At 53.2% G+C, this 26,913-nt stretch overlaps 10 protein-coding genes across 10 annotated transcripts; 5 read left to right on the top strand and 5 right to left on the bottom strand.

The window, feature by feature from the left end:
- Positions 1–471: 471 nt before the first annotated feature.
- BO70DRAFT_362638 (thioesterase family protein) lies at positions 472–1,722 on the bottom strand. The gene is made up of 4 exons (XM_025543363.1): positions 1,331–1,722; positions 1,239–1,247; positions 938–1,108; positions 472–876 (listed from the first exon to the last, which is right to left on the bottom strand). Exons 1-4 carry the CDS (start codon positions 1,688–1,690, stop codon positions 520–522), a joined length of 897 nt encoding a protein of 298 aa, XP_025398989.1. The 5' UTR covers positions 1,691–1,722; the 3' UTR covers positions 472–519.
- A 576-nt stretch (positions 1,723–2,298) lies between these two features.
- Positions 2,299–2,798, top strand: BO70DRAFT_429706 (electron transfer flavoprotein regulatory factor 1). Its single transcript, XM_025548095.1, has 3 exons — positions 2,299–2,396; positions 2,500–2,643; positions 2,702–2,798. The coding sequence occupies exons 1-3, from the start codon at positions 2,351–2,353 to the stop codon at positions 2,716–2,718; spliced, it is 207 nt and encodes a 68-aa protein (XP_025398988.1). The 5' UTR covers positions 2,299–2,350; the 3' UTR covers positions 2,719–2,798.
- Positions 2,799–2,885: 87 nt separating this feature from the next.
- BO70DRAFT_362636 (class I SAM-dependent methyltransferase) lies at positions 2,886–4,630 on the bottom strand. The gene has a single exon (XM_025543362.1). It carries the CDS (start codon positions 4,429–4,431, stop codon positions 3,232–3,234), a length of 1,200 nt encoding a protein of 399 aa, XP_025398987.1. The 5' UTR covers positions 4,432–4,630; the 3' UTR covers positions 2,886–3,231.
- Positions 4,631–10,021: 5,391 nt separating this feature from the next.
- BO70DRAFT_293001 (CCR4-Not complex 3'-5'-exoribonuclease subunit Ccr4) lies at positions 10,022–12,340 on the top strand (the record flags this gene model as incomplete). Its single annotated transcript, XM_025539423.1, has 2 exons — positions 10,022–11,084; positions 11,154–12,340. 2 exons carry the CDS (start codon positions 10,022–10,024, stop codon positions 12,338–12,340), a joined length of 2,250 nt encoding a protein of 749 aa, XP_025398986.1.
- A 1,101-nt stretch (positions 12,341–13,441) lies between these two features.
- On the bottom strand, positions 13,442–15,203 carry BO70DRAFT_362631 (tRNA (adenine-N(1)-)-methyltransferase). Its single transcript, XM_025543361.1, has 4 exons — positions 14,993–15,203; positions 14,754–14,900; positions 14,614–14,684; positions 13,442–14,542 (listed from the first exon to the last, which is right to left on the bottom strand). Exons 1-4 carry the CDS (start codon positions 15,096–15,098, stop codon positions 13,571–13,573), a joined length of 1,296 nt encoding a protein of 431 aa, XP_025398985.1. The 5' UTR covers positions 15,099–15,203; the 3' UTR covers positions 13,442–13,570.
- A 218-nt stretch (positions 15,204–15,421) lies between these two features.
- BO70DRAFT_362629 (putative Phosphoserine phosphatase) lies at positions 15,422–16,980 on the top strand. The gene is made up of 7 exons (XM_025543360.1): positions 15,422–15,580; positions 15,744–15,860; positions 15,919–15,932; positions 16,007–16,083; positions 16,138–16,440; positions 16,500–16,648; positions 16,730–16,980. The coding sequence occupies exons 2-7, from the start codon at positions 15,773–15,775 to the stop codon at positions 16,891–16,893; spliced, it is 795 nt and encodes a 264-aa protein (XP_025398984.1). The 5' UTR covers positions 15,422–15,580; positions 15,744–15,772; the 3' UTR covers positions 16,894–16,980.
- A 246-nt stretch (positions 16,981–17,226) lies between these two features.
- BO70DRAFT_362627 (metallophosphoesterase family protein) lies at positions 17,227–19,413 on the top strand. The gene is made up of 3 exons (XM_025543359.1): positions 17,227–17,415; positions 17,495–18,870; positions 18,924–19,413. Exons 1-3 carry the CDS (start codon positions 17,401–17,403, stop codon positions 19,186–19,188), a joined length of 1,656 nt encoding a protein of 551 aa, XP_025398983.1. The 5' UTR covers positions 17,227–17,400; the 3' UTR covers positions 19,189–19,413.
- Positions 19,414–19,862: 449 nt separating this feature from the next.
- On the bottom strand, positions 19,863–21,083 carry BO70DRAFT_47744 (FAD-dependent oxidoreductase). The gene is made up of 2 exons (XM_025548481.1): positions 20,658–21,083; positions 19,863–20,479 (listed from the first exon to the last, which is right to left on the bottom strand). Exons 1-2 carry the CDS (start codon positions 20,925–20,927, stop codon positions 20,096–20,098), a joined length of 654 nt encoding a protein of 217 aa, XP_025398982.1. The 5' UTR covers positions 20,928–21,083; the 3' UTR covers positions 19,863–20,095.
- Positions 21,084–21,658: 575 nt separating this feature from the next.
- Positions 21,659–23,124, top strand: BO70DRAFT_47733 (uncharacterized protein). Its single transcript, XM_025548480.1, has 3 exons — positions 21,659–22,199; positions 22,251–22,550; positions 22,606–23,124. The coding sequence occupies exons 1-3, from the start codon at positions 21,937–21,939 to the stop codon at positions 23,015–23,017; spliced, it is 975 nt and encodes a 324-aa protein (XP_025398981.1). The 5' UTR covers positions 21,659–21,936; the 3' UTR covers positions 23,018–23,124.
- Positions 23,125–23,606: 482 nt separating this feature from the next.
- Positions 23,607–25,837, bottom strand: BO70DRAFT_362624 (GATA transcription factor LreB). The gene is made up of 2 exons (XM_025543358.1): positions 24,282–25,837; positions 23,607–24,054 (listed from the first exon to the last, which is right to left on the bottom strand). The coding sequence occupies exons 1-2, from the start codon at positions 25,558–25,560 to the stop codon at positions 24,014–24,016; spliced, it is 1,320 nt and encodes a 439-aa protein (XP_025398980.1). The 5' UTR covers positions 25,561–25,837; the 3' UTR covers positions 23,607–24,013.
- Positions 25,838–26,913: the final 1,076 nt, after the last annotated feature.

The following is a 26,913-nucleotide window of genomic DNA, read 5'->3' as shown; positions in this document are numbered from 1 at the left end:
TACATGATCGGCACCCCCTTTCGACGATCTCAGATGAGGGGGTTCATGATCTTCTTACAGTAGTCCGCATGACTATCTATCGAGTATGGTGATAAGATAGGTATCATCGATGGGAGTGGCATGTCTGGGTACTCCGTATATACAATCCACAAAGAACCTCGGACTCTGCGGAAAGATGGATAGCTGAAGGCCCGCTCTTTTCCAGACTTGGATCGTGCCGAGGTATGGAGCTGAATGAGTGGGTATATCTAGTAGATAGAGGCAAGCTTTGCTTGGCTCGGAAGGAACACCGCCACCAAAGTGACTCGGGGAATGGCCAGAGGTTGGAACGACTCGTCTTGTTACGGGTATCGTACATGGTTCCGTTCTGTGTCTTACCCGTAAGGCTCATACAGTAAGTAGTAGATGAAGCTGCTCTGAATGAGTGCCCGGCGCCCGATATTCTACACATTGTTAACGTGATGTACCTGTAAGAATAATGCGACATTGTGTGAAAGCAATAGGAACCAGCCCACTGCGTCATTTCTTCGCAGATCCTGTATCCTCCACCGCGTCCTCTCGATCCCAACTCCCCGTCTCTAATGCCCGGACCCTCGTTTCGATATCGACAATCAACCGTCTCCAGAGACTCTTGGCTTGCTCTTGAAGTTCCCACGTAGACTTAAACTGCTCCAAGAGAAACGGTGGCAGCGCTATCTTTTTCTTCATCTTGTAATCATACGTAACCAAGTCCTCGTAGACGCGGGCAGCGGGTCGCTGACGAGCTTCGGAGAGTATGACGGCGTGAAGATGGAACCCATGCTGAGGTGCTTCGGGGGAGACCGGATCGTGTACTAACTTGTGATAAACTGTGACTTTATCGGGGTAGGTCATGGGCTGCGGGGAGAGACGAATTGTTAGCAATTCCTCTCATCTCAGTTGACAAGAGATCTCATACGAATTTGTAGTCAAGCTTGATGCTTCGGACTATAAGCCCAATTCCCTTCGAGCTAACGAGCTTCATCCACTCCTTTCTATGCGCCGGATCTATATGTAAAGCGAAGTTGCGGGTGTAGTATACTCGGGCCGTCTCCGCATATCGGGAGTATGTGACGTTGTTGACATGTCCTAAACGAGCGCGCATGAACGTCAGAGACTGTGCCTTGGTCGAGAGTTCCTAATTATGGGGGGGCTGATATACCCTTGAGTTGCCAGTTAGCCGAATACACTTAACTCTGGGGCATTATCCGTTGTCTTACCATGCTGTCCTGTTCGACACAAGATGCGTACATTAGCATCCATGCACACTGCCATATCCTAAGGTTTTATGCGCGACTGGTGTATACCATACCATCTCTCCCCACGCGACACTTTGCTGGAAAAGGCCTCTTCTCGTCTCATCTGTCAGATACCCTTCGCTACCGGCAATTAATTCCCGCCAGTCCTTTGCAATTAGCTGCAGGATTTCCCCGGCTTCTTGGATCTGGGGCGGCTGCAAACCGAACATCATGCATCGACCGATTCTTCGCTTGGTCATGGTAAGCCATTGGGGGTCAATGCCGTGGAGCTTCTTCCGCGTTGCTCCTGGATCGGAGGAAGGGGCATTTAGCGATGGTTTCGAAGCGGAGAAGGGACGGGTGCTGAGGATTAAGGATTGAGCAGGCCGAGCTGCAGTAAGACACTGCCTCCTCAATGTGCGTAAGGGTATCATTGTCGGGTGTTATGTGCAGATGGTGGTTGTTGATGGTCTGGAGGATGATGGCGAGTGCTCCGCGCCCATGAGCTCATTCCCGCTAGTTCTCCGGCTCCGCTAACCCCGCGCACTCCTTCCTGCCGCGGCGGGAAGGTGCGGCCAGCCACGAACTTATTGCACTGCGCATGGGGAACAATTACTCATATGGTAGAGGATAACAGTTTCTTCATCAATGTGTCTTTTTTTCGAGCGATCGGCAGGCAATTGACACCCAAGAGTGTTTGGTGTCTCGTACATGTCCGTTCTAACTACGTTCGGAGAAAAAGTATATACTATACTAGTAACATGAAACTAAGGAGGATCGCTACTCTGTATTCCTCAGTACAAATCCTAACTTTGCAGTGTCATGATCCAACAGTGTAGATTATTGTGTATTTAATCAACTTAGCCCCCTTTCCTTACATACATTTTGAATGGACACATACAAACATACCTTAAGTATAACCCAGGTCCGATGGAATAGCCAGTACTATCCGCCGGAAGCTCCGGCGGCCTCGCCCGAGGCAAACAATGGCCGTGCGACGTCACCGATAGACAAACAACTTCCTTCCCACAATCCGCCTCAACTCTTCCTCGCCTTCTTCCCACAAGAGCCTTCCTCCCACTTTACCAATCATTATGCCCAACCCGGAACTTCGCGCACAGGTGATCAATATCTACAAGGGTATGTGCCCGGATCTCTTCATACTTCTAATGGTTCCTGAATCAGCTCCACGAACCTCGGGGGTTTCCTTTACACCCAGCTAATAATTATCCGTTGACGAAAGAACTCCTTTTCCTTGGTCGCAACTACCCACTGGGATATGACTACTTTCGGAACAGGCTACACAAGGCGTTTTCCAGCCAGGCACATCTGGAGAACGAGGAGCAGATACGGAAGGGCATCGCAAGGGCGGAGTTTGTCAAGAAAGGTATGTCGGTTGTTCTCAAAGAGGTTGCAGATGTCTAATGATTGGGGCCATCCTACAGAGGTCGAAGCACTGTGAGTCACCCTGCACTTTAACTACCTGCACTCTGCAGCCTCTGTCAATACGATGCATGACTGCCGGTAAATGCCAATAACCCGTGACAACTTGTCTATTGGCAAAGAGGGCCTGGGACAACGTCCAATCCTAGGCATGTTTACGTCTATTCATCCTACGGACTCCCTTGAAACCGATTGCACTCCGATATTTGTCATACCATGATCGTTAAAAAAAACACACACCCTCGATAAGGTCAATGTCGATACTGATGGAAAATGCGCAGGTACTATCTCAAGCGATATCGCACGTTGAAACAGCGCTATGAAAATAAATAACGTCGGCCGTCCATATGGTCGTGGAGCCTTATCAACACGGTCTCAAGAAGATTACACAGAAAATAAAGTGAAATTGAAAGGAAAAATGGGGGTATCACCAATATGAGAGAGCAATGGTCACGACGCTTTTCGTGTCTTCCCTTCCCTCTTTCGCCAGAACACCAACCATCGAGTTCATAACTTCCACGTCGGCAGGGGCTCATTTTTTTCGACCCCACCACGCACTTACTTCCAGACACTCCCCGTTCGCGAGGCTTCCTTTCTGGAACAGATCGGCGATCATGGCAGCCCACCACCGGTCCCATTCGTCTCTGCTCTTCCCACTGGCTTCCATGAGTATAGGTTCCATGCCTTCAATCATCTGAATCACCGTCAACAGGGCTGTGCTCCTAATAGACAGTTGATCGGCAGTCAATTGTCTGCGCGTGCCGCCGCTCGAATCCTTCCCGTGTCCTTCCCGTTCCCACCGTAGCTCGCCTAGCGGAATAGCAATGCGACGACTGTCCACGTTCTCCAGAAGATCTACCTCTGAGTTGAAGGACAGACCGATCGTGGCGCACGGCAGCGCTGTCAATTTGCGACGGTCGAAAGCCTTTTCGACCCAGGAGTTGTAGTCTTGAAAGAATTTGTTCTGGACTCTTGTGAATGGGGTAGCGGACGAAAAGGTGTACGTTGCGGTCGCATCGGCGGTCTCCTGTTCCTTCGACGCTAATTTGCGAGCGGGCGCAGGATTGGGGAGCAAAGATCGGAACACCCAGTCGGAATCCCAGACTTCCAGGATCCCGCCGGATTTGAGGACCCTCAAAGGTTCACTTAAGCCGGATGCCTGCTGGGCCGGGCTGGACGGGCACATTCCCGCATCCTTAATGAACACAAAATCGAAATAATCGTCCGGGAAGGGCAGGCGGGGTTTTCGGAGGTCGTGTCGACGGAACTGCCAGTGCACACCCTTTTTGCGCAGATCGGGTGCGACAGAGACGACGTCGATACCATGGAAAGAGACGTTACGATGGCCGCGACGGGCGAAATATTCGTGGCTCAGGCTGGACCACAGGCCCGAACCGCACGCGATCTCCAGAACCCGCTTGGGGGGTCGGTCGGCCAGGTAGGGGTTGCAGAATGGCCCTCCATACACGCGCATGAGCATGAGCGATCGCAGGGTCTGGCGATGTATCTCGGAGAGATCGCAGGGGAGGGGATAGAGACTCTCTGGGTCTCTGAGATATGTGCGATCACCCTGACGGATCAGGGGAAAGTTCGAGTAATCATTGAGGGAGTTTAGGGAGGAGGTCGACGTCGCGGCGAGGGTTGGACCGTTGGAGCTGATAGTCGAGTGATGATCAGAGCCTGAAGCTGCGGCGGGAGCGAAAGCCGCATTCCCAGCTGACATCATATCCATTTCGACAGCAAGGAGATTGGGTTCTCATCGATCAGCTTGTGCGAGCAACAGTGGTTTGCATCCTCGCATACGAGGATGGCAGCGCAGATCGGTCACGGGCTGGGGAGGGACTCGATTATTATGGACATGGTACTGTAAATTGAGACGGAAAGCGTAAGACGAGGTGAAACAAGCGCGAGTCGGGGTGGCGGGGGGGGGGGAGGGCAGCTTGAATACAGTTCTGAGGCGGACTCGACCCATGGGAGAAGAGACGGAGGAGTAGAGACGGAGGAGGGAGGAGGAGTAGGATGGAGGAGGGGGGGGGGGGGCAAAAACCACATCGTGACCGAAAATGAAATGAAATCGCCCCGGCTCGATTAAATGAACCCCCCTTAGGGTCACTCCACTATGACTGTGACTGCCTTCTCCCACGACTAATCATCTGACGGCATTCTGGCCAGTGCCCCCGATGGAATGGATTATTCTTAGTCTAGCCAACCTTCCATTGTTTTTTGCCCTTTTCCCCTCTTGTGGTTGTGGTAGTACAAAAATGTCGCTGCCGAACGACTCCGGACGGAAACGAACAACGAACGATGCGGCGGATTATTGCGGTGGCGGAAACACAGCATCCACTGCTGCAGTCAACAACAATGCCAACGTTAACCGGCCTGCATCAGGACCTGCTGATCCGATACCAGTCAGAGGGCTCGGACTAGTTACTGGACAAAGTACTGTCTTCTGCTTGGAGCCTTGGCAGCTGGGGTCACGATCAGCCTCTTCCAGTTCCAGCTATGGATGGACGTACGGTATCTGTCTACGGAGTATCTTACGGGGTATATCTGTAGGTCATTATTGTCACGATTGAATCCTTCAGGCTCTGATCTCTCCCACTCCGAAACCGTACCGGGGGGGGGAGGGGGGGATGATGAGACTAACTACCAGATACTAATTACTCAGACTCCTCCGTATCCCGTATCCCCAGTCCAATTGAGTGGTCTCGGCTACCCACCATCCAAATCCGGGCCCTTGCCTGAAACTGAATGGCCGGTCCGGCAGGTTCAAGGTCGCAGCGAAGAAACCGCCAGCCATGGTTCTAGTTGCAACCAAGATGCGACCGATCAAGCTACCAACGAACTGATAACGATAACCACCAATTGTGAAACCGGGTACGGAGTACAAAGTACCTTATGTCCACCTTCGTCCGCCTTCGCTTCCCTGCTTCATCCCCCTCCTCCGAGTCCTTCAAGGTTTCCAAATCCACGGGTCGCCCGCCCTAGTATTAATGTCTAACGCCCGCCCGAATAACCCGTCCACTCAAGCAGTAGATAGATACCGGGTACGGAGTACTCGGTAGAACATCCAGGGACTGGTGACATGCATAAACGGGGGATGTCCATGTCAGTCAGCCAGTCAATCAGTCTCCTGATCTGTGATATCGGCGGACCCCCGGGATGCCATGCCATTCATTCCCTGCCCGCCTTGCGACGGAATCCGTCCGTTAGACTAAGGGGGGGCCGGGAAAAAAAATAGAACACATTTGAGGTTTCGGAAGATCCTGGGGGCTAGCCTAGTTCGAGACCCAGCCAGGCCTTGTATCTATCTATCTATCTATCTATCTATCTAGGCTCTAAGGTTACGTTGAAGGAAGGAAGGAAGGGAAGGAACCTCACCGACCATCTAGATAGATAGTATCTACTCGACGACTCCTTGACATCATGATTGTTGCCGTTGACGACTTAGTTTACAGTACGGAGTCTACGGAGTCTACCACGGAGTACGGAGTGCCTAAGGTAAGGTACCTAATGGAGTGTGGATCTGAAGAAAGACGGAGCAGCCGATGCGGCCATCGAATCGTCGATTATTATTCATTCAGAACCAACCCAATTTGCGCCGACTCGGAGGGGAGGGACAAAAACGAATTTTTTTTTAAAAAAAAAAAAATTAAGCAATTAAGGGATGACGAGGACGAGGCCAGATCGGTCCATTTATTTAAAAAAAATCTTGGCTGGTCATATTAAGGACATAGGTAGCCGTAGGTAGCTGTAGGTAATCTATCATTTATTTATTTTGCCTATTGCCTTTATTGTCAAGGAAGGAGGTGCTCTCTACCGGTAGTTAACTTTAACTATCTTAGTATCTATCACCCCAAGTGTTATTTCGGAGCATCTACATAGTGAACACTACTCCTGTATAGCACTGTAGGGAGGGGGAAAATAACATCAATCAGGATCTTCCTATTTCTCCAACCCTCCGTCCCCGTCCGGCATCCATGACCCAACTCCCAGGATGATTATGCATGCCGGGGACCACTCCGGGCCTGAAAAGACACGTGCTGGCACGGGTCACTTGTTGCCCTGTCAGTGTCAGGGTTTTTTTTGTCTCAACGGTCCAGCCGGTCAGAGTCTCGGTCCAGTCGCTACGGATCAGAAATCATAAAATAGGCTACAAAGTATCTAAGTAGACAGATAGTGCTCCGTCGGCGACTCGGCAGCCAGCCACGGCGCTTTAACTGTTAGCAGCCGTCTCCCGAGCTGCCGTCTTGTGGGCACTGAGTGTAGATAGTTAACTACTGTGTTGCGATTGACTAATCGGATGTAGTTAGTAAGTTGGAACTGCCTCCTTCGGTGGTCCTTCTGGTGTCTCTTCTTCTAGCCATCCCCCCCTTTTTTTTTGGGATGCACGGCTGTTGATTTCTGCAGTGAGGTTAGTTGGGCTTTTGGTTGCAGGGTGGACAGGACAGATTAATGGTGTTTCAGGTGTAGATTCGGAGATTCTGTATATTATTTCGGGCGATGAAAGAGAGAGAGAGAGAGAGAAAGAAAGAATTGAAGAAAGAAAGAAAGTAGCAAATCAATCAGCTGGACCTTGATGATGGTGATGGATGATGATGTTTATACTTGCTGATGCAGAGTCCCCACCTGTCAGCGGCAGGGCTACAGGCAGTGGCCATCGCAAAACATTCATATATATTCCCACTTACTGTTGTACGGCGTATGGTATTTTCAATCTCACCTCAGCATTATTACTACTGTGCTCTAGGGTATATCCAACGTCAGCTTGAGGTTGCTCACATGGTCTATCACCTCAGCACAGCAGGTAGGTAAGTAATAACCTCCTGTACCGGTTTGGTGTAACGCACTGTAATATTGTTTCTTGGCTACTGTCTCAACTCCTAATAGTATTTTTTTAATCGAATCGATGATCTTTTATCCGAAAGCAGATAGCAGCTGTATGCACCATCCCGAGCTTGTTTCAACGTTATCCCTAGCTTTCAAAGACCCTTTTGTTTTCCCTTGAATCGTCCCTTTGTCAGATTCGGACCGCTGCAGATTCCAGATCGCTGCAGGTCGAGTTCTATCGGGGAGAGCGGATATTTCCCGATGGCCAAGCACGCTGGCCTTTGTGCGGTGGAATGGGGATGTGCGGTTTAATTGGTCGGTCCTTTTGTGTACCCTGGACTGGGCATTTGTTTATGATTACTGTGGATTGGGAATAATGGTTCGAAGACCGTCCTCTATTTGGTATCTGAGTTCACTCAATTGAGTTGAGTTTGAAGGAGGAATGTCCAATCTTGACGTCGGTCATCCCTCCGCTGCTTGCAAGGAAATGAAGCAAGGTGCAGCTCACCTTCCCGCCCCCTTGTCTTCTTCTGTCGACTGTCGCAGTGGCTGCCCAGTCGTCTCTTCATATACCCAGCTGTCATCTTCTCTCTCAGGGCTTGAATATACAACCAGTCGACGTTGTTGATAGTGAAATCTGGCTAATTTACGGGGTAAAAATGACTTTATCACGCGTGAACATTTCGTAGGCTGGCAGCGATAACTGTTGTGCTGCCTCTAGCTTGGAGATGAATGATGACTGTCCAATACGGTTGCCCTATGTCCCTACCTACCATCTCTTCTTGACCCCGACGAAGCAATCAAGGTCTCAAGGTATACCGAAATCGGCCCAATAGTTTGCACATCCACGGCTCCGGGAACCATACGTAGTTGCGCGACAATTATTTCCGGGTTCTATGATTGGGCCTACTCAGCTCCTTGCTTCAAGGTTATGGCTCCTTCATAGCTGTCTTCCGAGAGAAATGTTTGTATGGGCTGCATGCCCCTGTTCCCTTTTGGTCCTCCTCTTGGATGAGTGAGGTCATTACAGTTCACCCGTCTTGCTTTTGATTCGAGAGATTGGGAGAGAACTGGGCTACAGAGAGTTCGCTGGGAAGAAAGCCCTGGATTCTTCTCGAAACCAGGGCCCTTTGTCTGAGCTATGCCCCGATGATGAAACGTGGCATTTTCGTTCCGTTTCTGGAGGGCATCCGAACCCAGAGAGAGTTTGCCCTGCGATATCTACGGAGTAGACATGGCGTGATCCCCAAGACAGTTCAGGAACCCGAGGGGAAACCGTACTGCAAGGTGGCCTGCCTCTGCCTCGCCTTGACACTTGGACTCCAGCATAGGGTCACGGGAGCGGCCCAGGGAGGGAGGGGAGAGGGCGTTTAATATAGATAAGATAGCGAGCCCAGTCTCCGTCGTCAGTGGTGTTTATCCTCATTCAGTTGATTCTCATTATTGGATTGACTGGCAAGGGCGCGGTTAGAGGACAGGAAGGAGCAGGGAACAAAAGAGTAATGTTAATATCTCCACCTGCTTGAAAGGTTGATTTGGGTGTGGACATCGAGCTCGTCAGTAGTATCTACCAAAGTCAAGTCAAGTAGTAGTAGTAGTGGTGTACTGGCCATCCATAGTGTGCAGGGTGCCTGCCCAGCCTCCTTACGTGCGGTGCCCCCCTCCCCGCGGATCGCCTAGTCCCCTCAATTATTGGGAATACGGGGCCGTGAATCCTCATCGGTCCGGCACCACGACGGTCGCGCGAGACCCTGGGGTCCCGAGAGTCTTAAGATAAGAGGATTGCTCGTCTGGTAGAGGAGGAGAGAGGAATCGAATCGATCTCTGCGACCTGTCGTGTGCCGAGTGCTGCGCTGCTCTCCGGACGAAAGAACCTCGAAGGGTGGTGGTCGGTGGTCTTGGCTCTGCCGTGGGCGGCGAATCACGCCCGCTGATGTGACACCACGTGACCGCGACCTCCCGCCTTCGATGCAAACCAACTTCCAAGCGTCAAGGCGACTGTCTCATCCCAACAAGCCACTGGCGCCTTTGCTACCATCTATGCTCCCAGATCCTCGTGCGCATTGCCCCTTCTACCCCAGCATCATTGTGCCCGCCAGCTCCCCCCCTCTGACCTTGGTCCAGATTGTTCACCAGTTCTCTGTCTCTCAGTACTCTGACTCGATCGCTCCGACGCCCGCCCCATCCATCAATCATTCGACCCTCGTTCGCCTCCCCGATCCCCCCCCCCCCGACCCTCCTACACCTGCGGCTGATATCGTGAACACCCCAGGATTGGTGCAGTTGCCGCCGTTGGATCTCCCAGCGCGTCCTTAGATTGGGGTGGTTCCGCTTGAGAACCCCATGTTGAAGAGAAGGAGAGAACGCATCCGATCCCCGACTCCTCCCCTCTCTCCTGCCACCGCTGCCCCCCGAGTCCAGCTCTGACAGCCTCCACCTCCTCCACCAACCCTCTCCAATTCCTCAGCTCACGGTCTCGTCTGCCACGTTAAATGGCAGATGGTACCTACAGGTTCCAGCAGCCTGGGGCCGGGCAGTTCTTCTTCCAAACGCAGACGCAACAGCACTCCCATCAACGTCATCTTGTTCGAAACGGGACCAACTCGCCGACTGGAAGACTAAAATTCAGCCACGATACTCCGTCTCCCTCCCGCTCCCCCCCGATCGGCCAGGCTGCTGCCTTGAACCCCTTCACCATGTACAGTCAAACGCACCAAGGGCAGCATGTTATGATGAATGGCGGCCAGGCCCACCAGCGGTTCGGCATGCAGATGCCCAAATTCCAATCGCAGAGCCACCATCCCCATCCCGCACAGCAACCCCACCACCACGCGCACCACAGCCAAGCCTCTCACAGCATCACCCACCAGCACAACTTCTCCAGTGGGGCATTGGCTGCCGCTACTCCGCACTTCACCCCCGGTCCTCTCCAGAATGGGGCTCACGTCAACGTGGATGATGACCTTGACGATTCCATGAACGAACACTGGCAGCAGCAGCTTCAGCTCGCGGCGGAATCGCGCCAGGCAAACTCTCCCCACTACTATGCCCGCACGGTCGCACAGCAGACCAAGGGCATCCAGATCGCGCCCAGTCAGCCCGAGTCACAAGAGAGCGGAGGCGACGATCGGAATGGCTCTGCCAAGACCAAGGCGGCTCCGAAGCAAGGCTGGTTTGCTCTGGACTTCGGTGGACAGGGCCTGCGTGCGATTGCGACGTCTCTGTTCAACTACGATTTCCTCGAAAAATTGTACCTAAGCCACAACAAGCTGAAGACGCTTCCTCCGTCGATTGGACGAATGCGGAAACTCACCCACTTGGATCTGTCGGGCAACGATCTCACGGAGCTCCCGGAGGAAATTGGCATGCTCACAAGTCTGAAACAGCTTCTTCTCTTCGATAACAACATCCGCTCGCTTCCCTATGAGATGGGCTATTTGTACAGGTTGGAGATGCTGGGCATAGAAGGGAACCCGCTGAACGATGTCTTGAAGTCGCAGATCATCAAGGAGGGCACAAAGGCTTTGGTCCGGTATCTGAGGGAAGAAATGCCAGGTAAGTTATCATTCGATAGTTGGCTTTAGGGAACACCGTGTGTACTTATGCTGACTTGCTTTAAAAAAGTTCACCTTCCACCTCCGGACAGAGACTGGATTGTTTTGGACGATACTGCAGGCTCCCCCAACAATCCCACCGAAAAGATTACCGTCCTCTCTCATAACGCCCTCTGCGAAGCCTCCGCCACACCGACTCATTTTGGCTACACCCCATCCCGCGTCCTCTCATGGGAATTCAGACGAGAGCTCATACTGAGCGAGTTAAGAGCGCACGACTCCGACATTGTCTGCCTCCAGGAGGTGGACAAGGGCAGTTACAATGGATTCTTCAGGGAGCAGCTGGCCTACAACGATTACAAGGGTGTTTATTGGCCTCGAGGAAGAGCGATGGGTATGCAAGAGGAAGACGCCAAGACAGTTGACGGCTGCGCTACGTTCTTCAAGGGCACCAAGTTCATCCTCCTCGATAAGCAAATGATCAACTTCGGCCAGACAGCAGTACGGCGCCCGGACGCCAAGGGTCAAGATGACATATACAACAGACTGTGGCAGAAGGATCACATCGCGGTCGTCGTTTTCTTGGAGAATAGACTGACAGGCTCGCGTTTCATTGTCGTGAATGCGCACCTCTACTGGGATCCCGCCTTCAAGGATGTGAAGTTGATTCAGACTGCCATCCTGATGGAGGAAATCACCAAGCTCTCCGAGACTTACGCCAAATGGCCCCCGTGTACCGACAAGACCGCGTTCCGCTTCTCCGAGGCCGAGGGTGAGGCGGAAACCCCGGCGCCCGAACCCGCCCCGTCCATGGAGTACTCCAGCGGCGATCAGATTCCGCTCTTCATGTGCGGAGATTTCAATTCATCACCCGGGTCGGCGGCGTACAACCTGGTCGCAAATGGACAACTCACGGAGGCGCATCCTGATCTGGAGAAACGGCTCTACGGCAACCTCAGCCGGATCGGCATGACGCACCCGTTCAAGCTGAAGTCGGCGTACAACTCGGTAGGCGAGTTGAGCTTCACGAACTACACCCCAGACTTCAAGGACATCCTGGATTATGTCTGGTTTTCATCGAATTCGCTTCATGTCTCGGCGTTACTTGGGGAGGTGGACAAGGAGTATCTGCAGAAGGTGCCCGGGTTCCCGAATTTTCATTTTCCAAGTGATCATATCGCATTATTTGCGGAGTTTACCGTTAAGGGGAAAAAGGGCAAGGTTGTGGAAGCGGACTTTGGACCGCAACGGAATTGAGGAAACGGAGCATGTCGAATCTTACGAGACTGGTGTTTGTGTAGCCGGTTTATCTTGTTATCTCGGAATCTTTGGGGGCCTTTCGCGTGTCTGTGGTGTTCTTTCCCTGCTGCTTTGTCCATCATGCATTTTCCCTTCCTTCTTCTCTCTCGCTCCTCCTCTTCTTCCTCTTCTTCTTCCATTCTTGTGAGTTTACTTTTTCTTGTTTGCCCTGCTGCCGCCAGCGGCCTCGTTCAATCGAACCTGCGTATCCATGTTCTTGGAAAGTAGTCGGGCCTCGGCACAGCAGCTTTCTTCTCTCATCTTCTCCAACTTTGGTATGTGTTAGGATCTGATTATGCTCTTTCTTAACGACGCTCCTCTTTTCATTCATTCATCCATCCATTCCACCCACCCACTCGTTCTATCTTTCTCTCGTCCTCGTCCGCTTTTTTATCTCTGCTTGCTTTTCCTCTGCCAACGTCATCTGCTTCGCGATCTGTTGTAGATTGGAACCGGGAAATGGATGGATTCTTTCTTTCTTGTTTCTTTCTTCTCTTTGCTTCTCTCTATCCCGTGTTCTTCTTTTTCGTCTTCTTATTTTGCACTTAGGCGGGCGAATGGGTCTTGCTTGTATGTATGCGTGTATGCTTGGCGCGGGTTGCTGCGTGGTCTGTCTGTCTGTCTGTCTGTCTGGCTGGTGTCGTGTCGTGCCCATTGGGGAGGTTACTTCGAAACCTTCACACGTTACGTTCTATAACTGTCTCTGACTGACTCTGGCTGTCTTTCTTCTTCCCCTTGATGTAGAAAAGAAGGTTACTTGCTTCTTTGATTTCGTTACACATCTTCTCCCTCCATCGTGGCGTCGTGGTGTCGTATCTATCGTATCTAGCTATCTATCTATCTATCTTTGAATCGTGCCGTCTTGGTTCGGTTTCGGGGATTCTAGGTTCGTATCTAGGTGTACATAGGTAGGTCGGGTTGGGGTGGGGGTTGGTAGATGGGTATATGTGTGGTAGGTGACCTGTTTGGGTACTTGGGTAGATATGACCGGATTGTTGATAGGATAGGGTATGTGTATGTGTATGATGGTGGTGGTGGTACATTTGGAGAAGGGTTCTAGTGCAGTCTATATAATGTAATGTAATGCGAGATGACATGAGGTGATGTGATATGATGTTACAAATGGGGTATCCGAAAAAAAAAAGGAAGACTGAGCTCAACAAGCAAGATCGTAGCCGTACGCCGTAATCAGCTCCGTCTGTCCTCTATCTTTCTCCAAATGCCCACGAACCCTCCGCCCACGATCCGCGACCCAACCTTGGGCCGACAGACGAGCACGCTGTCGTCCTCCTTGGGCGTCTCTTCCGGAGAAACAGGAGCAATCGCAGCACCTTCATCCGCAGACTCACCCTCAACAACGTCCGCTCCATCCTCGGCGCCTTCGGACGCAGCAACAGACACATTGTCACGGGCCCTCCTCACCGCATGCCGGATATCCCAGAGCCGCCCACTGCTGATCCCATTCCCCAGTTCCACGACCTTGTCCTGCGCCAACGGCAGCTTGTGTTTCCGGATCAGGTCCACGCAGTCCCCGATCTGGGTCACGCTTGGCATGAACACGGCCAGGAGACCGTCGCGCTTGAGGATCGATGTGACGTGGGGAATCCGCGTGTGGGCCGACGGCATGTCCAGGATCGCGTAGGAGAGGAACGGCTCTACCTCGTTCTTGGTGAAGGGGAGCAGGCCCTTCGAGGTCCGTTGTCTCTTCTGTTCGGCGATCCAGTCCTCCACGTGCCCCGCGGAGAAGTCGACGTTGCCGGCGTAGATGCCCCGTCGGAAGCCTCGGACCACGCCCTCGGCGTGGACGGCGGATTTGGGTGTTATGTCCACGCTGTGGATTATCGCGTTGCGGTGGGAGCGCCAGGCGTCCCAGTTTTGTTGGATCGGGTCGTCGGTGGTGGTGGTGGTGGTGGTGGGGAGTTTCCGGGTTGCTTCGTCGCCGGGTTTTGTTGGGAGGTAGGTCACTTGCGAGCTGGTTGGGATCGGGGGTGGAGTGGAATTGGCGCCTTGGATGGCGCGCGCCAGGTGTAGAGTCAGAGAGCCATGGCCGGTTCCGGATTCGAGGATCTCCACAGTTGGTGGTTGGCCTGTCTGTTCTGCTGGGGGCGTGATGTGGATGTCCAGGAGGGAGACGATCAGGTTGGCGTCCGCTGAGTAGATCTAGTGGGATGTTGCGTTAATTTGGGGGGGGTTTGTTTTTATCAAGGAGGATGCTATGGCTGAGTCTGTACCGGCGTGACTAGACGCGGTGTCAAGGCGACGTAGTCTTCGAGACTGGGGAGGGAGAGTCTGTGCTCGCCGCCTGCAGAGAGGACCAGGATTAGTGTTTGCTTAGAGCTTTCTGGTTGAATTGGAGAGGAGATTGACTGACCTTTACGCGCCTGAACTAGATCTCGCACTCTGCTGCCGATGATCTTGTCATGCTCCAGCTGTCCCCGACGAAGGTCCGTCTTGCCCCCCTTTCGAAGCGGTTTGGTTAACACCGGGGTCTTGCCATGGATGACAGCCCTGTCGCCCTCTGTTGGAAACGGAATCAATTTCAATCGCTCAGGACGCGATGGCGCAATCGCGAACGACTGAACCGCGCGGTGCTGGAAGGCTGTGACATACCGCGAAAGTAGGTGAAATTGGTGTCGATTGACCCGACATACCGAGGGACGGGACTCGCAGGAGTCAGTCCCAGGACTCGACGCAATGACTGAAACATACGAGCCATTGCGTGGGTGTATCCAGAAGGATGTTCTGTCCTCCGCGAAGATTAATCCAGCATCAAATTTCCGGGACTAAGTAGTAAGTCGACCGAATTCCGGAGAGATACTCGGTTCGGCTAGGCCCAGAAAAAAAAAGGGAAAAAGAAAAAGAAAAGAAAAAGGAAAAGGACCAAGATGGCAAAAAGAACAGGCAGGGCTCCACCTGCGAGGCCTTTTTCGTCCTTAGTGTCGCGCAGAATTATGGGGCACTCCGCATGGATCCAGAGAGCGACTTGATCGAGGCTACTCTTAGTCAAGTCAGTCAGTCAGTCAGTCAGTCGCGGGGTCCTTTTCGTCTCTTTCGTCTCCCTCGTCCATCTCTTCAACATCCCAGCCATTTCAAGGCACCCCTCCTCCCCCCCGAAGTCTTGGTCATTCATTCTCTCACTCGACACTCCTCCTTTTTGTATTCGTTTCATTCTATAGATCCTTCCGTGTTCCTGACTAGGTTCGTTTTCCCCTCCATCTCCAGGAACAGAGCTATGCCCCTCTCCTACCCGATCACCATGATTTATTTGCCCACCCCTCCGTGTCCCTCACTCACATCGACATGCCATCGTCCCAAAAAAACTGCATCGCGGCACCGACACTAACGCCGCGACACCAATTAGACGTACATACATCCCTCCAGCTATCCATCATGGCTGCCTCAAGCCTGCCTTACATGAAAACGAACCCGAAGCTCATCTTCTTCACTGATTTTGACGGAACGATCACGCTCGAAGACAGTAAGTCCGGATGGAATATCCCCGACGACAGGCGCAACAGCTGAACATATCCCTGCAGGCAATGATGCTATGGTACCTGCCCTCCTTCATTGCGCCCATATACCTACGAATGCTCGTCGTTACTAACTCCTCCGCGTCGTTGCAAGATTGATAACCTCGGCTACGGATACGCGAAGCGTCGTCAGGGAAACGAAGCCGTTCTTGACGGCACAATGAGCTTCCGGTAGGTGGTTCTTGAGGGCATGTTCGGGCGCGATGCTAACACCCAACCCCGCAGTGACGCCTTTCGCGACATGCTTGACAGCATCAAGACCCCTTACGACGAGTGCATCGAATACCTTAAGAAGAACATGAAGCTGGACCCCTACTTTGTGGAATTCTATCACTGGTCGAGGGAACACAACGTGCCCATCGTGGTACTGTCGTCGGGGATGATCCCGGTCATCCGCGCCCTGTTCGAGACGCTTCTGGGCGGCAGGACCGACGACCACCTCTACATCGTCGCCAACGAAGTCGAGAGCCGCAATGGCAAGGATATCAACGACGAGGGTGGCTGGCAGATCAGATACCATGACGACAGGTAAGAGCGCTCCCTGCTTGGAATCGCCGATGGGTCGGATCTGACGTCATCCTACCCAGTCACTTTGGCCACGACAAGTCCCTGGAGATCAAGCCGTACGCCGCACTGCCGGACAGTGTGCGCCCGACCTTGTTGTACGCCGGAGATGGTGTGTCCGATTTGTCCGCCGCAAGGGAGACCGATCTACTGTTCGCCAAGAAGGGCAAAGGTAGGCTTTTCTAGACCCTACCTTGAGCAGTTTTGAATTCTGTTTGGGTCCTGACTGATTTTCTTTATTTTTTCCCCCCAGATTTGGTAACATTCTGCGAGCGAGAAAAGATCCCTTTCACGCTGTTTGAAAGCTGGGAGTCGATTCTGGCCACGACCAAGGATATCCTGGGCGGCAAGGTATCCGTCAAATCGGTGGCCGAGGGTGGATTGGAGGCAGTGCACCAGGGGGCAAACAAGAACTAAAGGGCGGCTGGTCAGTCTCTGCTGATAGATATAGATTTCTCAGGTTTATATACAGATGGTATACATATAGTACTACATTGCAGGTAGATGAATGAATAGAAATCAGACTCAGTGAGCAATGAAATCCGTGACAGCCGGACAGCCTGACAGCCTGACGGCGACAAGAAGGGAGGGAAGGCCCGAAGGAGACTAGTGTAGGGTTCTCGCACACCATGCCCAATGCGGTTAGACGCCGCCAATCCCGGCCCGACCTGGCCACTGACATGTGACCGACCGCCTTCCCAAACCGATTGGCCCCAAACCAAATGAATAAGAGGGATATCCTCCGACCAGCTGAACACCTGCCTTCCCCTCCAAATATTAATGGCCCCTTGAGATGACCTAGAACCAGGTCTTCTCTGTGGTGAGCCCTCGAATCTATTCTCTGGCTTAGTGTTTCATCATGCTTCTGCGCCCGGCCACTTCTCATCCGTTCAGAACTGGCCAGGGGTACCAACTATTTCTAACATGACACGCCGACTTGTACGTGCCCTCGTGCCCTCGTGCTCAACCAGGGGCGCTCGATCCGTGAGGACTCCACACTAACCCGGTCTTCGAACAGGTTCGAGCGGGCGTGCAGCTCGCGATCTTCGCTTCTTTCGTTGCCCTCCTCGTCTTAACCTTGGACAACCGGTTCCGCGTCCTCCCTGCCTCCATCCACGGCCATCTTCCATCGCACTACGATGGCTTCGTCATCACAGATGTAACAGTTGCGACCTGTTCATCCATCAACGTCTTTTCCAACTGCCAACCGAATCTGGAGTCGTGGTCGCAATTGGACAAAGACCTCTATCTTCACACGGGTTGGACCTCCAGCGCATTCATCCGATTTGAGCGAAAGAAAGAGGAAGAACTCCTTCCGTCCGACAAGGTCGTCATCGATCTGAAAATTAGCCGGCTCGTCCCCGAATACTCAGAGGATCCCGAATCCCAAGGGGAGACGTGGGAGCAGAGGCCTGGTGGGCTGTGGCTGAAACGAACCGCGAAGCGCCATGCGAGCGATTCTCAAAAAGCCATCACCGCTGTTGATATTCTCTTCGGCGCTGATGCGGTTGACCCGCGGGCTGGCTGGGAGGTGAAGGATACTCCGCTGCTGCTGGATGGCGGGACGGAAGGCCTCGAAGCCAGGATCAGTGTTCGGCGGGGAGACCCTCCCAAGACCAAGAAGCCAGTGCCCAGGATTAATGAGAATGGGCGGTTCAAGATCATGCAGCTGGCAGATTTACACTTGAGTACGGGTCTGGGGGCCTGCCGGGACCCCGTCCCGGCCGAGCCCGCTTCGGGGCAGAAGTGCGAAGCCGACCCTCGGACGCTGGAGTTTGTGGAGAGACTGCTGGACGAGGAGCAGCCCGATTTTGTCGTGCTGAGCGGTGATCAGGTGAACGGTGAGACGTCGAAGGATGCCCAGAGTGCGCTCTTCAAGTCTGTTAAGCTGCTTGTTGATCGCAAGATCCCCTACGCGGCTATTTTTGGAAATCATGACGACGAAGGAAACCTCAAGAGATCGGAGCTGATGACCATCCTGGAGGATCTGCCCTACTCTCTGTCAATTCCTGGTCCCGAGGAAGTGGATGGAGTGGGGAATTACTATGTCGAGATCCTTGGTCGAGGAAGCACCTCTCACTCCGCCTTGACTCTTTACCTGTTGGACACGCATTCCTACTCCCCTGATGAGCGTCAGTTCCGTGGGTATGACTGGGTCAAGCCGACTCAGATCCGGTGGTTCAAGAACACCGCCGCGGGGTTGAGGGCCAAGCACCACGAGTACACGCACATGCACATGAACATGGCATTCATCCATATCCCGTTGCCCGAGTATCGCGACGCCAGTAACTACTACCGGGGAGACTGGTCGGAGGTTCCAACCGCCCCGGGGTTCAACTCGGGGTTCAAGGACGCCCTCGAAGAAGAGGAGATCCTGTTTGTCAGCTGTGGACAGTGAGTGACCATTATCTTTCGAGTGAACCAAACTCTCGCTAACGTATCACCAGTGACCATGTCAACGACTACTGTATGCTCAACAAAGACCATGAGAAGAAGCCCTCCCTCTGGATGTGCTACGGAGGCGGTGCTGGTTTTGGAGGCTACGGGGGCTATGGAGGCTACGTGCGCCGCGTGAGATTCTATGACTTCGACATGAACCCAGGCCGTGTGGTGACGTACAAGCGGCTCGAATACGGCGACACAGAGTCCCGGATTGATGAGATGATGATCATCGACGGGGGCATCGTCAAAGGACCCGATCAAGAGAACTGAGGCTGGAAAGATCCCACTCTTTCCAGGATATTGAATGCCCTTTTTCTTTTTCCCTTCTTCTTCTTCCTCTCTTCTGTCTTTCCAATTCTGAACCAGGCGGACACTCTGATTCTTTGTATTATAGTACTTGATTCGATCCAACTTCTACTACAGGGTTATTCAGACGTGGCTTTTGCACGCACTTTAAAATGGACTCCGACTTGATTGATGTTTGCGATACCTAGTGAATACCTACTTACTTACCTACCACCATTTTTCGTAAAATACACGCTCCCTTCCCCCGAGAAGCCCCCCAAGGCTCCCCACCACCTCATCCGTCATCCCCTGCGGCCCACAAACATAACACACCGTCTCCGCAGGCCTCACACTCCCACTCCCATCCGCCCTGCTCACTGCTTTCCGCAGATCTCCTTGGTTGATCCGCCGCGCATGCAGCGTTAGATCGTCGGGGGGGTCAGTCACTAGCGGAGACGTCGGACCCTGGAGATCAGTGAGGAATAGATCCAGCGATATCTGTAATCGGTAGGATTGCGACTGCGAGCGGATGATTTGCCGGATACGTGACAGGAAGAGGATCTGGGAGAGCGTGGTCTCGGTATCTGTCGCTGTTGCTGTCGCTGTCTCCGACGGGAGCTTTGATTTGGTGGAGTAGAGGATGTGGATCTGGAAGGAGGGGTGGCGCGGGGTGGTGGTTTCGTCGGAGTCATTGTTTAGGTGTGAGAGGATGGATGTTAGGGGGCTATGGGGGTTATTTTATATCTATTAGTGGACTATTCTTCTCCAGAGGAGAACAGCGGAGGGGGAGGGGGAGAGGGAGGGGGTTGCTCTTCCAGATGTGAAGTTGATGGTTGATAGTTTATCATGATGTACTCGGTACAGCAAGTACAAGTAAGTATAAGCTGTGGACTTACTTGATACCCACGCCCCCGGCAATGAACACTACATTTTTGATCTCGTCCAGAGAAACGCCGGTTGGAGGCCACACGAACCCCCCTCCGATACGAATGCTCAGCTGCGTGCCCAGGATCTCGTGCGCGGGTTTCCATAGCCATGCGCTGGCTGGGTTGGAGGGGGCCTTTTGGACCGCCAGTTCCACGTACGGCGGCCGGCCGCGCGGGTCGAGTGGCGGGAGGCCCGTTTCCTCGATCGCGATAGCCTCGGTGGCACTCGGGGACGCCAGAGGCGGGAGGACCTGCGCGTCGGCCGGCGTGGAGGTGATGCTGAAGCCGCCCGCGTGGGGGATGGTCGGGATGTGTACGTCCAGCCACTGGCCCGGGAGGAAGGTCAGGGGCTGGATTTAGGGGGTTTGGTTAGCAGTGGTGGTTCATCTTTTTTTTTTTTTCGTTTTTTTTTTTTTTTGGATTAGATGGTTGGTTGTGGCGGTGATGATGGTGGGATGCTAGATGCTAGGTGCTGGAAAGGAATTCAAGCTTATGATATGGTATGGATGGTATATATGTAAAGCATACTTCGCCTTCTTCCAGCTCCTCTTCCCTCTCCTCCTCCTCCAGGTCTTGTATTTCGGGAGGAATGGTCAACTGCAGCAGGCGCACCGACGGATTGGCCTGCTCGACGTGCGACAGGCGCACATTGTACAGTCGGTTCTGGCGGGGCTCTGCTGCAGTGCGCAGTTGATGGGGCAGCGAGCCCTTGCGACTGGTCATTGGGGAACTCATCTGGTGGTGGGCTATTGTTGACAGCGGGCGCTTAGAGATGAGCAGTAGTCGGGGACTCCGCATCCGGTTGATTGACTAGATAGTGACTAGTAGTTCGGATGATGAATGTGTCGTTTTGTCGTTCTTTTGAGGATGTTGTGAGGTTGCAGCTCGAGGAATCATTAATGACGTTCCCTCCCCGGGCCGCCGTCATGTGCTTCTTCTTCTCTTCTTTTTACTCTTCCCCTTCCCCTCCCCCTTCGACCTCGACATCACTGCGGTGGACTCTACCTCTCTGTCCAACAATACAGACTCCGCATCAGACGGTGCTCACAGTGCTTATCTCCCTGGAGAATCTCTTCCAGCCACTCGTCGAACTAACGAACGAACCCCTCCTCGACTGCGGGTGCGATCATGCAGGCGCTGTCACAATAGCACACGGCCGGCTTCTCCACCCAGGCGCTTCGCCTTCTGACAGGGCAGGTCTGACGGCCTTGCCTGGACTCGTATTCCCCAACCAACAGGCGCATCATTGGCCTAGTGCGAGCATGCAGATCGCCTTCGCCGTCACACGGCCTAGTGTGTGATGACCGGTAGCCAAACGGCTGGTCCGGCCGCCTCATTGGCGATGACCCCCCCGGCCTGGCGCCGATGCTGGCGCTTCCTAACCGACGAGCATTGGCCAGATGCACCCGTGGGAAACATCAACTGCTCTTCCCGCTTTTCGAGCTTGCCATTGCTGCGCTGTGACGGTAACCCCTCTCCTCACCTTGGCCATGGCCCGCAGAGGTTGGACGCTGGCGCTTCCCGGGGCGCTCGACTTCTTATTTACGCCGTCGCCCCGGTTGATCGCTGAAGCTTCTTTCTGTGAAGGGCACCTCGTCTGGTTTGACTTGTCCCACGTTTCATCGTTTCGCGTTCGATGCCACTGAACTGAACGTCCAGCCAGCCGGCCTGGCCATCAAGTCTCGTGTGAAACACCAGTTTGGCCTCCATATTAGAGGAATCTCCCTTACAGCCGTCTATCCTGCATTGTTGATTGCATCCACTTGCCGACTCAGACGACAGTGAGGTGTATTGGACGTCCACAATCATGCGTCTCCCACGGCTTCCCCCGCTTCGTACATTTTTCGCGACGAGATGGCGCAACCATAACTTGATCTTTATGTTCATGGCCGTCGAGTTGCCGCTCGCTATCATCCTGCTCACCCTGACCGGTATCGCCAACCACGACCTCTACCGGACTAAGCTATGGCAGGATGGCGCAGACAATGGGTTCAACAGCAACCCGAACGAAAGGCTTTACGCCGCGGCTAATAATCAACCTTACAAAACCCCTATTGTTTGGAGTGGCTTGTATGCTGGCTTATCCCCAATCCTAAGACGCAGTGGCTGATTATGAGATAGCATCACCGAGTACAACCTGGTCCTTGGGATTCTGAGCCTCTTCGTCTGGATCGCCAAAATCCCGGTCCATGTCCTTCACATGCTGACACCGCCCTTGTCGGCCTTCCTCCACGCGGGCATGATTGCGGTGTGGTGTTACTCGGTTCGTTATCAGGCTGGCCCCGATATGTCAGACCCCAAGCATCCTCAACCAGGAGCGCCATGGTATATCACGAAGAAGTGTACAGTGGCAGCAGTCAGGGAGGACATCCATTACTGCAACCAGGCTAAGGCGCTTTTTGCGTTCTCTATTATCATGATGTGAGATTACCCCCCCCCCCCCCTAGACAACCCATCAAACTAACATACTTGATAGCTTCTACTACTTCACTGTCCTCTGTGTGAGCCTCCAGAACTGTGTTATGACGAAGGAAGAGCTCGAGGAAATCGAGGAGCTTAAGGAGGAGCAGAAGACCATGAAGGAGTATGAGGATTATGTTCTCAAGACGCCTGGCATCCCAATGACCCCGGCCCTGCCCATGGGGACTCCTGCGCATCCCAGGTACCCCGGACAATCCGGGCCAATGCCAATGCCTTCCAAATCGCCCTTCCACAAAATCGTCACCCGCAGCACCGATGCATCGTCGTCAGATCTCCCACTTCGCCAGCACTTCAGCTCTCCTAACCCTCGCCGTTCGATGCATCAAGAGTCGGCGGAGACACTCTCCGGCCAACAAGCTCAGTCTCAGACTTCTTTTGTCACGACTGTCAAGGGATTCATGAAATAGAGTGCCTTACATACTGCACGTACGTGTACTTGTTGACGGCTGGGGCCGAGGGTTCGCATGTTCATTGGCCCCACTTGCACATATGGCTGGTCTACGGTTGAGCCCAGCAGGTCGACATTGGCCATGATGCCACACCACCCAGCACCGGAATACATGGCGTCACGTCTTTGGCTCACACCACTTCCCTAGATGAGATAGTTACCCTTTTCTCCTTTATTGCGGCTTCTCTTTTAACATTTTCTTATACCATTTTGCGGAATCGGTAGCTCCAGGATTCATTATAGTTAATCTGCAGTCTGAGTCTAGGTAAACGAACAACGAACAACGAACATGGGGAAAAGATTCTCTTCCGTAGACAGGACTATCCATATGTAGGCATACACAAGTCATCGTAAGTTTCAGACAGACAGAGCCCCCTCCCCCCCAAAGAAAAGCCCTAGATAGATACATAGATACATAGATATATGGATGGATGGATGGATAGATAGATAAATAGATAGATAGCTCACGAGTACGATACCTCAACAGCTATCTATCTAGTTACCGTAAATGAAATCTTTCTTTCTGGCCCTGTCGTTCGGCCAGCCAAGCCACGCCACGCCACCGGGAAGGAAAAGGAAACAACAACAACGACGACGACACCGACACCGACAGACAAATATAGACAGATAGACAGCCAGCAGGCAGGCAGGCAGGCAGGCAGCGAACAATACTGGACAATTATGTTATGTAAGAAACACGCGCAACGAAGGAGCACACAGGTAAGTAACTAAGGAAGGTAAGGTACGGAGTATGTAAGCAGGGGTATCCTCGCAGGGCTAATAATCGGCGGCCCCTTCTGGCAATGCAGTAACGACAAGACAATTCATACAAACGCTGATCGTCCCCCGATCAATTTTCAGTCCAGTTCAGTCCCAATCAACTCAGGTACGGATATACATGGATGGCTCCGTGGTTGGTTAACCGATCGGGTCAAGTTAAGTCAAGTTGAGTCAATTAGACGTCGTGTCGTCTCTTCTCTTTTTTGGCCCAGCGTACTGTTTGTTGATGATTGTCAGTCAGTTAGTCACAGTTGATGCGTTGCTGTGTTGATGGATGATGATGATAATGAGAATAAGAATGTAGATGCCACGAGTAATAGTAGTATCGTGCAGAGGTAGTCATCAAAATCAAAATCGAAATCAAAGGGAAAGGGAAGTGGTCCGCGCATCAACAGGGATAGATAGAGGGTAAGATAGAGGGAAAGATAGATAGATAAACTTACAACCACAAGCATTACACAGCGACTTCGGGCCTTCAGGCCCCTTCCTCCACTCGGGAGAGTCGGAGGTGCCGCAGTCCGTACACATATACTCGCCCTTCATCCGCTTCCTTCGATCGACGTCGGCAGAACTCGTGGATTGCGCGTCGGTCGGAGGGGACGATTCGGAATTGTAATGAACCAGACGACCGTGGCGCACACCGGTATTCAGACCCTGCGACCGTTCGCCCTCGCCGTAGTACAACCCGGTCATGACCTCGATGCCGTCGATATGAGACATATCCTCCGCCGGCGGGCCCTGTTCCAGGTCTTGGTCTTGAATCGACTGCGAGTCGGCGTCGGCTTCGTCCGTGTTCGTCACCGTATCGGACGACTCGTTCTCGTCGCCGGACACGGACGCCTCGCGCACCATCGCCTGCGTAAATGTAGAATGCGTCGTCGACGAGATATACGTTCGTTGTGTCGTGGTCGTGGTCGTCTGCTGGATCCCGGTGATGCCGCTGGGCCCGGGCCCGGGCCCGGACCCGGACTGCTGTCGAGAACTCATCTCCTCCTCTTCCTCCTCCTTCAGCTGCGCAATGCGCTGATTCAGCCGGATATTCTCGATCTTATGCTCCAGGAACGAATCCAGCATCTGCGCCCCACGCGTCGGATACGGTCGACACGTGAGGAAGATCCCCTTACACAGCGCCATCATCTTGGTCCGATTGAGTCCTGCCCCTGCTGCTGTCCCTGCTGCTGCCGGTCCCTCTGCGGTCGCATCTACCGGCGATGCTGTCGTCCGAGTCAGGTGCGGATGGCCATAGGCCTCCAGCAAGCAGACACTGTTATCGGGCTTGCAGAAGCGGAAATGACAGCGGATGAACCGGTCGGTCTCCATGCACTCGTCCAGTTCCTGGCGGAGGATGGTCTTATCGTCCTCGTGAACGAAGCGGGAGAAGTCGCTCTTCTCGAGCGCTTTCGTCTCGAACCCCGTAATCTCGAGACACGACGGCGACACATACATCACTCGTCCGTCGTGGCCGAGGAGAAGCACCAGGTCTTTCAGTTCGGTCATCACCCGGTTCGCCCAGCCATCGTTGCCGTTCATGCCGGCTGGTAGCTCGGGGGAAGATGGGACGAGGCCTGCTATCGCTACCGCTGGGGGCGCTCCCGCGGCCGTGGTAGCGGCGACGGCAGCGGCAGCAGCAGCGGATGAAGAAGCGGAGGAAGATGAAGAAGAGAGCTGCAGGAGACTTGCGGCGCCCAGGCCGACAGAGCGAGGAACACTGCGGGTGTCCATGCTATATGAGACCGGGGATTGTGAGTTCGGCACTGAGGCGTGGAGACTGTATGTTTGGGACGAATTCTGGTCCTGCGCCAATCCTCGCTGGGATTCGAGCTCCATCGCGGGATAGATAGATAGATAGCTGTCTGACTGGTCTGGTTGTCTGGCTGGCTCGCTCGTCCCGGGTTGAGATTCTCCAAGGGATGGATGTCGAGGGGACAATGGAGTAGAGGAGTCGAGGGAGCGAGTGTCAAGAATGGAAGGGAAGGGGAGGTTTCATGGTCTGGGCGACATGGTTGTGAGTTGCAGTAGAGCTGTCAATTCCTGTACTTTGGTCGACCCTTCGTCATTGGCATCGAGCCCGTCGGTCGCTCCACCGCTCGCGCCAATCAGGCTGGCTGCCTGCTGGAGCTGACATGGCGGGGCCGACCGGCCAATCCCGGTGGGCAAAAGACGGTAATTAGTAAGGCGTCCATCCGGTCCGCCGTCCTTTCCTTCTTGCGGAACTTTGTTACACCCACAATAGACAGACAAAGTGCTTGTCTGCCTTGCCTTCCAGGAGAACGGCTTGCCTCGGTACTCCCAAGGGACCGGGCTATCATCACTGTCTAGCATCCACTGCTGTTTCTCTTCCTGATTTATCTTCTTGGGATCAACTGTTATTGTCGGGTGCAATTAATTGTATGAATGACCCTAGACCGATGGAAAGCCAATTGGACTACTTCCGCAAATGGTCGAAACCCTCGAACCAGAGCCCAGAGCGAAGGAAGGTCCTTCACAGATATAAGTATCATGGCAATCTGTCTCAGATCGATCAGCCCTACACTGGCTGGTGGCTGGACAGGTCTCTTATGGCAAACTACTAACTACTTCCAAGCTACAGATACCTCCTGGACTGGAGTTTCAAGAAGACAAATTTAAATACCGTGTTGATTTACTTCATAGATACTACCATCCCTGACTTGACCGAAGTTCAAGCCTATCAACACCGATCCCGTTAATTCACCGTAGAAAGACTCAAGGAAAACCAAGGATACATAACCACCCCCGCAGAACAAACCGTCCGCTTATCCAAGGCCATAAAAGAAACCCCAACCCCCCCCCTCCTCTTTATGTGTAAGTTAGATGTCTGTTCACGTCTTAACCTGACCCAGCCGTTGAAAAAGAATACAAACGATGGTGTCGAGAAGAGTGATTCAAGGACCGCAGCCGCTAGGTAGTATCGGACATAAGCGTCAGCTTTGATCCCACGCTGCTAACTATGCCGACCGTCAGGCTTACCTCTAGGTAGTCAGACTACACAATGCACTTGCAAGGGCGGCGATTGTGAGCGCATCTGCAATGTCTGTTGGGTCTGGTGCACACGCA

This window comes from Aspergillus heteromorphus (assembly GCF_003184545.1).
Source record: "Aspergillus heteromorphus CBS 117.55 chromosome Unknown BO70scaffold_14, whole genome shotgun sequence".
Lineage (NCBI taxonomy): Eukaryota > Fungi > Ascomycota > Eurotiomycetes > Eurotiales > Aspergillaceae > Aspergillus > Aspergillus heteromorphus.
This window is presented reverse-complemented; position numbering and strand designations above follow the sequence as displayed.

Coding starts and splice junctions, on each gene's coding strand:
- BO70DRAFT_362638 (XM_025543363.1), bottom strand. CDS start 1,690: ATGATACCCTTACGCACATTGAGGAGGCAGTGTCTTACTGCAGCTCGG. Junction 877..937: donor TCAAGCTTGACTACAAATTC/GTATGAGATCTC, acceptor CTCTCCCCGCAG/CCCATGACCTACCCCGATAA.
- BO70DRAFT_429706 (XM_025548095.1), top strand. CDS start 2,351: ATGCCCAACCCGGAACTTCGCGCACAGGTGATCAATATCTACAAGG. Junction 2,397..2,499: donor GGTGATCAATATCTACAAGG/GTATGTGCCCGG, acceptor CGTTGACGAAAG/AACTCCTTTTCCTTGGTCGC.
- BO70DRAFT_362636 (XM_025543362.1), bottom strand. CDS start 4,431: ATGGATATGATGTCAGCTGGGAATGCGGCTTTCGCTCCCGCCGCAGCT.
- BO70DRAFT_362631 (XM_025543361.1), bottom strand. CDS start 15,098: ATGGCTCGTATGTTTCAGTCATTGCGTCGAGTCCTGGGACTGACTCCT. Junction 14,901..14,992: donor CAATTTCACCTACTTTCGCG/GTATGTCACAGC, acceptor CGTTTCCAACAG/AGGGCGACAGGGCTGTCATC. Junction 14,685..14,753: donor TCTAGTTCAGGCGCGTAAAG/GTCAGTCAATCT, acceptor TCCTCTCTGCAG/GCGGCGAGCACAGACTCTCC.
- BO70DRAFT_362629 (XM_025543360.1), top strand. CDS start 15,773: ATGGCTGCCTCAAGCCTGCCTTACATGAAAACGAACCCGAAGCTCATC. Junction 16,084..16,137: donor GACGGCACAATGAGCTTCCG/GTAGGTGGTTCT, acceptor CCAACCCCGCAG/TGACGCCTTTCGCGACATGC. Junction 16,649..16,729: donor GTTCGCCAAGAAGGGCAAAG/GTAGGCTTTTCT, acceptor TTTTCCCCCCAG/ATTTGGTAACATTCTGCGAG.
- BO70DRAFT_362627 (XM_025543359.1), top strand. Junction 18,871..18,923: donor CTGTTTGTCAGCTGTGGACA/GTGAGTGACCAT, acceptor ACGTATCACCAG/TGACCATGTCAACGACTACT.
- BO70DRAFT_47744 (XM_025548481.1), bottom strand. CDS start 20,927: ATGCGGAGTCCCCGACTACTGCTCATCTCTAAGCGCCCGCTGTCAACA. Junction 20,480..20,657: donor AGGAGCTGGAAGAAGGCGAA/GTATGCTTTACA, acceptor CCCTAAATCCAG/CCCCTGACCTTCCTCCCGGG.
- BO70DRAFT_47733 (XM_025548480.1), top strand. CDS start 21,937: ATGCGTCTCCCACGGCTTCCCCCGCTTCGTACATTTTTCGCGACGAGA. Junction 22,200..22,250: donor CCTATTGTTTGGAGTGGCTT/GTATGCTGGCTT, acceptor ATTATGAGATAG/CATCACCGAGTACAACCTGG. Junction 22,551..22,605: donor GCGTTCTCTATTATCATGAT/GTGAGATTACCC, acceptor CATACTTGATAG/CTTCTACTACTTCACTGTCC.
- BO70DRAFT_362624 (XM_025543358.1), bottom strand. CDS start 25,560: ATGGACACCCGCAGTGTTCCTCGCTCTGTCGGCCTGGGCGCCGCAAGT. Junction 24,055..24,281: donor GCTGTGTAATGCTTGTGGTT/GTAAGTTTATCT, acceptor ATCAACAAACAG/TACGCTGGGCCAAAAAAGAG.